Source organism: Phodopus roborovskii, unplaced genomic scaffold (assembly GCF_943737965.1).
Source record: "Phodopus roborovskii unplaced genomic scaffold, PHOROB, whole genome shotgun sequence".
Taxonomy (NCBI): domain Eukaryota; kingdom Metazoa; phylum Chordata; class Mammalia; order Rodentia; family Cricetidae; genus Phodopus; species Phodopus roborovskii.
The window spans coordinates 1,286,242-1,296,282 of record NW_026125052.1 but is presented as its reverse complement, the minus strand read 5'-3'; the positions used below and the strand labels follow the sequence as shown (position 1 = coordinate 1,296,282).

Below are 10,041 nucleotides of genomic sequence, written 5' to 3'. Positions count from 1 at the left end.
CTCAAAAGGCAGATTCCGAAATACCATCTAGATATGGAAGCAGGGACACCCTTATTTCCTCCCAAATTTGATCAAATGGACCTTCCTCCCCCAAATAGGGAACAAAAGTAGCACGGTTTTGAGGTCAATTTGGCTTAAGCTTAAGAAGAAAAAGAAGGAAAAAAAAATCAGTCGCTACAGTTAACTTGAGTGCTCCTGGGAACCAAAATGACTTAAAAGTTCAGGCCCTCAGGACCAGCATCCTACTCCCACGCCTAGGCAGATCCGCCCCCTCCCCCGTAGGCGGCGGCCATGAGTTTATAACGCCGACAAAATCAGGAGCGTGTTTTATCCCTAAGGAGTGTACCCTGGTAGGTATAGTCCGCTGGTGTCTGAAGAAACGAACTAGCTCTAAGCCTGGAAAAGGGAAGGTCTGGGAGCTAGGCTACACTGCCAGTACGATGCGCGTCTCTCTCCGCTGCAGTCAAGGTGCAGTCCCCCGCTGCTAACACCTCCCCCAGCTGAGGGAGCCCCGCGGTTTCCCACCTAGTCATTTGTTTTTGTTTGTAAAAGGTGTCTCCGGATCACAATTTTCTCACAACTTCTTGCCAGAGTTCCAACTCCTCACCCGAAGCGTTTTCCCCACCCACTCCTTCTCCCATCCTGGCGCCGCGCCTCCGGTTTCCCCCGCCCCCATCAGGAAATCGCCCGCATCAACTTTTCAAGACAGCGCCGCGGGAGATCGACACTCGTGTCTCCCAGACACCCTGCCGGGTGGACTTTGGATGGGCTGGGGGAGGGGGCACTGAGAGACTGAAGGGAGATTAAACTGCTAAGCGCCCCCTACCTCTCCAAAGACTCCTGTGCCGGGGGGCAATTTCCAGGCCAAAAGAGCAAGAAGGGCCCGGCTATCAGCACCTACTGAATTGCAAAACTGTGTACCGAGACCTCCCCAAGCTTCCAAATCCAGTTGCACACTAATACCAACAAGCCTTTTTTTTTTTTTTTTTTTTTTTTTTTTTTTTTTGTAGTTTTGCCTTTACCCTCCCACGGAACTCGGACCTCCTCCGCGCCTCCTCCCGCCAACTTCCAATCCCTGACACTGAAGCCGACGCCTTACCCAACCTGGAAGGAGCTAGGACACCTCGCTGCCAGTCGCCGGCACCGCGCGGGGCCACCGCCACTGATCCTCTAAACGCGGTCTCCCCGCACTCTCCCCGGCCGGGGGGGAATGCAGAATGGTTTACAGAGGGACCGCGAGGCGCTGATTGGTCGCAGTCCGCCGTGACGTCGGCGGGCGCTGCGTTAAGGCGAGGGGGCTTCCAGGGCTCAGCCAACAGCCAGGAGCAGTGACCGAGCCGCTGTAGCTGGGGTGAGACGCACTGAAGACTTGGCCTGGAGACCAGAGACCGAGGGACTCGCGCCCAGGGAGAGCCATCCAGGAACCCGCGGGCGGGACAGCGACAGCGGCAGGCAAGCCGCGCCGAACTGTTCCAGCCGCTGGCCTTCCGTAGCCGCTGCACCAGGACATTATTCTAAAGCTCTCCAAGGCGCCCCCTCCCCTGACTCCTCCCGTTGAACGAGGAAAAGAAAAAGAGAGAGAAAAAGGAGACTAGAAAGAAAAAAAAAAACAGATTTGCACCACAACAAAAGGGGGAGGGAAGGAAAAAAAAAGTGGAGCGACTGTGGGGCTGAAACGCAGGCAGCGGGAGCGTGGGCCGAGCGATGCCGGGCTGCGCGCCCAAGCGGCCGCGAGTTGTGACTGAAGCCAGGATGCACGGCCAGGCGCGGTGAAGAGCCGGACCACATTGCCTTCCCGAAGGAGTCCAGGCGCCAGGGAGGGCCGCCCGGAGGACGCGGAAGGCCGCTTGGCAGGCCAACGGCCGAGGTGACAGGGCTGGGGCGGTGGGGAGCGAGCGAGTGCGCCCTGCTGCATCCGCCCGAAGTTGTCCCGTTTTCATTTTTGAGTGGCAAAAATCCTCTCCAAAGGGTGGGGGGAACCTAAACATCAACTACGATCAAAAAATCTCCTACCCAACCTGCCCTATCCCCCCCCACCCCTCGGCCTACCCCCGCCCCCTCCCCAGGCCCAGCGCGGGCGCCCAGAGCGTCCCGCCTTTGCAAGAAGCCGACGATGTAGATCCAAAGCTTTCTACTCCTGTGTTCTTTTCTTTCCGTGTTTTTTTTTTAAAGGGAAAAACCCGGTGGTAGGCATACAACCTGCCTTTATACTTCGACAAAAGCTGATGCACTTTGACTTCTGACAGCTCTACCTCAAGCCGGAAAAAACCCAGCGTCGCTTTCTCTAATCCCGAGCTCTTGGAGTCTTCCTTTTAGCCTGTTACAGTTTTATTTATTTTTGTCCCGCCGCCTTTCTCGGTGACCTTCATTCCTTTTTCCGACGTTGGGCAGAAGAGCCGCTTTCTTGCCTGCTTGAGACTGATTTTCCTCTCCCAGTGAGCTGAGGTGGCGCACCCCACCGCGGCCCTAGGATTCTCGGGCTGCCCCCCAACCAGCCTGGTCTTGCCCCCTTTTGATTTGCTGATGCGGGCTTTTGCTTGCCCGGCTTGAGAGGGTTTCTTCTTTTTGGAGGAGCTGGGGAACTCAGACTGGTTGTCTTCGGGAGTCATCCCCTCGATTCTAATTGCCCCGTCGATCCGAGCCTCACCGGACCAAACCAAAGACCATGGTGCACTGTGCGGGCTGCAAAAGGCCCATCTTGGACCGTTTCCTCTTGAACGTGCTGGACAGGGCCTGGCATGTCAAGTGCGTCCAGTGCTGTGAATGTAAATGCAATCTGACCGAGAAGTGCTTCTCCCGGGAAGGCAAACTCTACTGTAAAAACGACTTCTTCCGGTGAGTACTTCCCTCCCGTGCCTCTGCTGCTTCCTCCCCACGGGCCCATCCTGGTCAGCTTCGGATCAGAGGTCAGCGTGGCCATGTTAGGAGCCGCGTTAGGAGCTGTCTTTTCACCCGTGCAGCCAATCCCTCCGTCTTCTACCTCTTAGGAAGCTGGTATGCCGAGAAATCTGTCCTACTTGGTACTGGAAAGTGTGGTCCGGGTTTGGCTGCAGGTGCCTAGCAAGAAAGGGTCTGAGCCAGCTTCAGCTCAGAAACCCCCTCCAAGCCGCGGGAGAGGTAGAGCAGACTCAGGTCTGCAGCTCCCACTTGCCTTTCCCGAAGCCAAGCTCTCCAGCAACCAACTACATTTTTCTCGGGCCTCCCAGATAGCTGCTCCTCCAACTTGAGCTCTGAAGCCTCAGCTTTATTCCAGCCACTGCCTTTTCCTTCTCTGAGAGGCATTGTCCAAACTACGGAGTTCCAGTGGCCGAAAAAGCCTCAATAAAGAGCCTGCCCTTGAGGCCAATCGTGTTTGCCTGTGGTCTCCCCAAACCTTGATTGGCCTATAAGCGTAGATCTGGGAGAACGGTATAGTGCTGGCCTCGGCCCAATGCCTAGCACCGGTCTTCGTGGTCTTTCCAGCCGATGCCCCACCGGGAAAGCTATCTCTTGATGAACACGCGACTCGTTAGAGCCGGCAAAATTATTCTCTCTTTTACCATTTTATTTTGTGTTTTCTTAAACTCATTATTTGCCACAATCACAACTCAAAAGAGAAGAATGGTCTCAAATGTAAATTGCATTTTCCACTGTTTTGAAATCCCATACTTTATTCAGCTACTTTGGTTTGGTTTGTAAGGGTTGATCAAATCTGGGAAAGAGATTGAAGCCACCGGGCCTCCTTTGGCCAAAGGTCCATTAGCTATCCGCGACGCGCGGCTCGTGTTTGCGAAGGAACTGTGAAGCAAAGAGCTGTGCAAGCAGCTACTGCGGAAAGGCTGAGATTTAGAGCTTCTGCAAACTGCTCGAGTTTTCACTCTGCGCGGGCTGGATCCAAGCCGGAGAGCGCAAGCCAGGCCGGCTTCTGGGGGCTCTCGAAGCCTCGCTAGCGGCAAAGCTCAGCAGGGCACTTTAAGCCGCCTCAACCCGGCTGCGACTCCTGCTTGCGCCAATCTGCCAGGCTTTTGCGCACGAACGTGGCAACTGCCCAACTACAGCCACCAAGGCTCTCAGAGTCAGTGTTTGTTTACTCACGGCAGAATCGGACTTTGCCAACCCCCTGCCTGTGCTCAGGTCCTTTTGTGGTGAAGGAAAGGCAAGACAAGCAGTGTAGAACGGGACTTTTCTACGAAGCTCTTAACTCGAATTTGATTTCCCGGAATCTAAACGGGAAACGTGTGCTCAGTTTCCGTTCTGTCCTTGTAGCCACCTGGAAACCTGCCTGGGGATAATGTCTAGGCATGAGGTTAGAGGTAGGGGGCAGATTGGGCCTTTAACCGATTGTTTTCCCTCCCTTCTCCATGATATTCCGCGTTCTATCCTGCTTCCTCACTTGTTTAATACTTTTTTTTATATTCATTCTCTCTCCCTTCCCCTCAACTTCTTCCTCTGGTGGTCCTTATTTCACCGTGTCTCCTGTACTTCTCCCTAACCTCCGCCCAACCTACGCAGATGTTTCGGCACCAAATGCGCGGGTTGTGCGCAGGGCATCTCTCCAAGCGATCTAGTTCGGAGAGCGCGAAGCAAAGTGTTTCACCTCAACTGCTTCACCTGCATGATGTGTAACAAGCAGCTTTCCACCGGAGAGGAGCTCTACATCATCGATGAGAACAAGTTCGTTTGTAAAGAAGATTACCTGAGTAACAGCAGTGTCGCCAAAGAGAACAGCCTCCATTCTGGTGAGGCCAGGATTCCCAACTGACTAGAGGGTGGGTATGGTGAGGAAAGCCGTCCAAAGCCCCTGCTCACTAGTCCCTTCTCTCTCCTCAGCCACCACAGGCAGTGACCCTAGTTTATCTCCGGATTCTCAAGACCCATCGCAGGATGATGCCAAGGACTCTGAAAGTGCCAACGTGTCGGACAAGGAGGGTGGAAGCAATGAAAACGACGACCAGAACCTAGGTGCCAAGCGCAGGGGACCCCGAACCACGATCAAAGCCAAGCAGCTGGAGACGTTGAAGGCAGCTTTTGCAGCTACACCCAAGCCCACGCGCCACATCCGCGAGCAACTGGCCCAGGAGACTGGCCTCAACATGCGGGTCATCCAGGTCAGAACACTGGTTTGTCACTTCGCTAAATTAATCTGCCACCTAAAAGTTCACATGGCCACTAAGGGAACCTAGGCCGAGCCTGGGAGAGCGCACAGTTTTGATAATAGGGGAAGAAGTGTGTGGGACTAGGAAGAAAGCCCACAGAGGTGATAGTGACTACAGGGAAGGCAGTGCCTTGGGAGCACAGCCTAAAGCGGGCAGAAAGCGCAAAGTTCAACATTGCAATGGCAACAGTTAGCATCCATCATTCTGTATATATCCTGTCCCCTTCTTACCGTTGTTAAGGAGCAGAGAGGTGGCCGTGGGCTCCAGAGTCATCTAGTTCCTATGGTTTTTGAACAAGAAGCTCTCCCTCTAATTCCCTGACCCCAAATTTGTTGAGTATTGTAACCCAGTTTAAAAAGCTCCAGAGCAGAGGGTTGCCCTCCCCAAGCAGATGGGGCGCCTCTGATTTATGGGAAGTTGGCTCTGCCTAGATGCAGCCTGGAGAAGGATAGAGGCTAAGAGCCTTCTGCAGATAGCTGGGCCTTTGCTTGGGAAGAGGCCAGATAGAGTGTGTCTCAGACGCCAGGAGTCTGCCCCTGCCTATTCTGTGTGTGTGTAATCAAAGTTCCTGGAGGCGAGGTGAGTGTGTCCAATTGTTGGACAAGGGCAGCCTCTGGGAAGCTGTGTGAATCTGTGCTTGTGAATGTGGGTTTGTATGCCTGCTATTATTAGTGAGAGGTTGTGGCTAAGTATGTTTGGCACTTGGAACTTGGAGATTTTGTGTGGGTGTGAAAAGGAGATTGTGGGTTTTGGTGTCACTGCCCTTAAGAAACTATCAGTAGGAGGCTTTCTGTGTCTCTGTCACTATCATATGGGGATAGGGGGCAACAAGAGACCTGAAAGGGAAGTTGTATATGTGACACTTTTGAAGTGTTTCGATATCTATGATCTCTAAGATAATGGAATGCCAAGAGTTTGGTTACTGGGAGTAGGGGGACTACAGTCAGACAAGGCAGTAGTCTACTCAGACCTTATTGGGAATCTTGCACACCCTTGGCCTAGTCCTATTCAGAGATAACACACACACACACACACACACACACACACACACACACACCTGCACGCACGCCCATTCCAAGGGTTAACAGGGCAATGGAGGGATGAGCAACTAGGCCCCTGCTGGCCAATGGGGTCTCCGTGGTTTCATCCTGTGCCTGTGTGCTCCAGGTCTGGTTCCAGAATCGACGTTCCAAGGAGCGGAGGATGAAGCAGCTAAGCGCCCTGGGCGCGCGGCGCCACGCCTTTTTCCGCAGTCCTCGCCGGATGCGGCCGCTGGTGGACCGTCTAGAGCCAGGCGAGCTCATTCCCAACGGCCCCTTCTCCTTTTACGGAGGTGAGTGTGGCTGAGTGGCAAGGCGAGGCCCAGGCCTAACGGGGCTTCGCTGGAAGCGGGTGGCAGCGTCAGAGGTATCTCTTGCTTTCTGTTGAGGTGTGGGGGCAAAGGGCAGGAGGAAGTCAAGGGAGGTGGTCAAAGTCCCACCCCCGGTAAGAAGAGGGTCCCAGGTAGGGAGCAGCTCCGAGTTTTATGCCAAGTTCCCTTCCTGCTCCCATGTCTCATGAATAGCCAGTTCCAGGAGCTACCTTGAGATGCCCGCTGATGGGCCTTTCCTGCCCAAGGTTCTCAATAGACCCGGTTTGTTCTCTGACATCCTTCCCTTCCTCCTCCTTATGGTCGGCAGATTACCAGAGCGAGTACTATGGTCCCGGGGGCAACTACGACTTCTTCCCGCAAGGACCGCCGTCCTCTCAGGCTCAGACACCAGTGGACCTACCCTTCGTGCCATCATCTGGGCCTTCGGGGACTCCTTTGGGAGGTCTGGACCACCCGCTGCCTGGCCACCACCCTTCTAGCGAGGCACAGCGATTCACTGACATCCTGGCACATCCCCCAGGGGACTCGCCTAGTCCTGAGCCCAGCCTGCCTGGGCCTCTCCACTCCATGTCAGCAGAGGTCTTTGGGCCCAGTCCACCTTTCTCATCTCTGTCGGTCAATGGTGGGGCCAGCTATGGGAACCACCTGTCCCATCCTCCTGAAATGAACGAGGCAGCCGTGTGGTAGCGGGCCTTGCATGGGCCACGGGAGCTCGTGGTTGTACAGAGACGAGCTTTTATTTAAGAAAAAATAGGGGAAAAACATATAAAAAAAAAAGCAAGCCTCCTGCTCCACTTCCTCCAGCCTCGGGGACCATTCTCAGTTTGGGGAGACTGGATGGCAAAGGGTTCACAAAATAGGATCCAAAATCCGCCTCACGGTAGAGCTGGGATGTCAACACACTGGCTGGCAAACCACAGAACTGAGGCCCCAGAAAAGGAGTTCTCCGCCGTTCCTACCTTCCACTCGGGTCTGGATCCGTGGACAGATTCCACCGGTGGTTCCTCTGGCTAGCAGGAATACATCTTCGACTGCTGCAGCCCGCACAGTCCTGGGCAGCGCCAGGAGCCTAGGGAGGGAAACCTAGAGGCTCTCAGCCAGTGAGGGATGAGAAGCTGTCAGGGGCATTCCAGTCAAGAGAGTCCTTCCTAGTCTTGGGAGATCTTAGTGTTGTCTGGGAGTTCAGCGAAGACAACACTCTTACTAGCTTCAGAAACACCGACCTGCTGTGCATCAGGTGGGGCTATATATATCTATTTTTTGTCTATCCGGGTTTTTGATTTGTTTCTGCCAAAATTTCAAAATTCTAAATGTAAAGCCCTCATTATCAATTCTTCTACCTTCACGACTCTCTCTCCTTCCCCCCTCTCTCACACACAAACACACACACACACACACACACACACACACACACACACACACACCCTCTCTCTCTCTCCACAGGATGGGCTCCAGCCACACCTCTCAGTAAAATGACTTGAACATCATCTCTACAAAAAAAAAAAAAGTACTCTACCTTCTCATGAAAGTTAAAAAAAGAAGAAAAAAAAAAAAAAAGACTATTGAACTAAAAAGCAGTCAACTGTTTACGTATAATGTTAAATTCAGGAGTTCAGTGTTTTACTAATATATCCTGTTTTGAAACCTCTTGTTCAAAAACAATATTTTGAGCAATCAACCAAAATTGTCCCTTTTCTTTTCCTGTAGATGTTCTGACAGATTTGCAGGGCTTTTGGCTCACTGTGCTAGTATGTAAAAAAAGGTGTTGTTTACACGAGGCAAAGGAAAACCATGATATTCAGACAATTGCCAAATAGAATAAATTATAGCACAAATACTGTAATGGTGCCTGGCACCAGCAACTTGAGAAAGTGTTTAAAAAAATAAGTGTTACAAGGTTAAAAAAAAACATCTTTGCTAATTTTTAGTCCTGTTGAACATTCATGAAATTGTTAATATGACTTATATAGACCCACACAGGTTTTATTTTTGTGTCTTTAAAATAAAAGTCCAAAATATTTAAATTTTATGGTCAAATATGCAGTCAACAGCTGCTACTTTTTTCTTTATATATTAAATTTCTCATATGTCTTTTATTGTTCTAATAAACCTAAGCTTGTGTGACCTCCAGTGCATATTAGACCATTCACTGTATGAAAGAAAACATGTTGAATAAATTTGTGAGTTTTTAATAAAAATAGAAAACCTGATGTTTAGATAACTGGTGTGGTATTCCATGTTTTTCAGCAATTGGAGGGAAGTTCCAATAGGGTGCTGAAGCCAGCAGTAAGGCAGGTAGGACTGGGGAGATCTGTTTTCACCTTGACCAGCTGAAACCCTTCGCCAAGCTCTTTTCATTGCCTTCCTGCTATTATCAAATGTAGATTTCAATTCTGTGGGTTTAACTGATGGAATTAAAGAGATATTTGCTGATAAGTTAATATAGAATTGGAAATACAAATCCATGACTTAAAAAAAAAAAAAAAAAAAAAAAAAAAAAAAAGAGCGAATGGCGCCGGTCTGTGATGAGGTGAGAGAGCCAAAGCATCCCCTGCTGCTCCCTGCACTTGCAAAGCCAGGCTTCTGAATGTCAGACACTTGTAAATATATAGTTAGACTTGGTTTTTTTTCAGAGCTTCAGTTCATTTTCCATAGATAATACTGCTTTCTAATTTGGTGGGTTGAAAGATAACCCAAAATGAAAATAAAGTATAGAAATGAAATACTTTAATCCCTTTCACAGAACTGATAGGAAATTGTTATTGGATGGTATTTGCTACATTTGAAGTTCCCCAAAAGGAAAACTATTTTGTCTGGCATAAGATACATACTAAGTTTCTGCAGAAGACAAACAAAAATAACTAACATAGAAATCAAATTGCAACGGGGAGTTGCAATCTTGAGAATAGTTCAATCCCATCCAAACCTTCATTAGAAATGGAAGAAATGTGAATGTTTTCTTCTATGAAATACTAATGTGTAGGTGTATGAGTGCTTTAATATCAGGGTCCCAGGGTTTCATATTGCCTAGACTTCAGTCTCATCAGTCTGAATCGTTCCTTATTTTAAAAAAGTCAAGATTTTTTACATGAAATTGTATACAATTTCAAGTACCGCTTTCCTTATTTTGTTAAGACAGAGCCAAGATTATCTTTCCCCCAGAAAAGGCTTTAGAGTACATCATATCTCATTGCAACCCTTCGGTGGGTGGCTTACCTAACTAACAACTATCAGAGAAGAATCTGGCAGTGTTCTTTCAGAAATAAAAATTTATGAAATACAAGGGGGACTTTGGAAACTCACAGCCGCTGCATACAGCGAATTTTCTTAATATGCAATCACTGGGTTTGCATGTTATCCCCTTTTGCCATTTATGTACATTAAATCATAGCTAACATTCATTATAGCCACCACACTGGAACCCACCCCCTTAAAGGCATTCATTTAACTGAATGTATGCTCATCGGGAAGTGGCATTTTCCTATCAAGGGTACTGAATTATTTAGCAGCTTTATTGTGCTAACGGAGTATTTG

The 10,041-nt window shown here is 50.0% G+C and overlaps 1 protein-coding gene across 1 annotated transcript; it reads left to right on the top strand.

The window, feature by feature from the left end:
• Positions 1-2,388: 2,388 nt before the first annotated feature.
• On the top strand, positions 2,389-7,437 carry Lhx1 (LIM homeobox 1). The gene is made up of 5 exons (XM_051183480.1): positions 2,389-2,835; positions 4,492-4,718; positions 4,810-5,087; positions 6,303-6,468; positions 6,815-7,437. The coding sequence occupies exons 1-5, from the start codon at positions 2,666-2,668 to the stop codon at positions 7,192-7,194; spliced, it is 1,221 nt and encodes a 406-aa protein (XP_051039437.1). The 5' UTR covers positions 2,389-2,665; the 3' UTR covers positions 7,195-7,437.
• Positions 7,438-10,041: the final 2,604 nt, after the last annotated feature.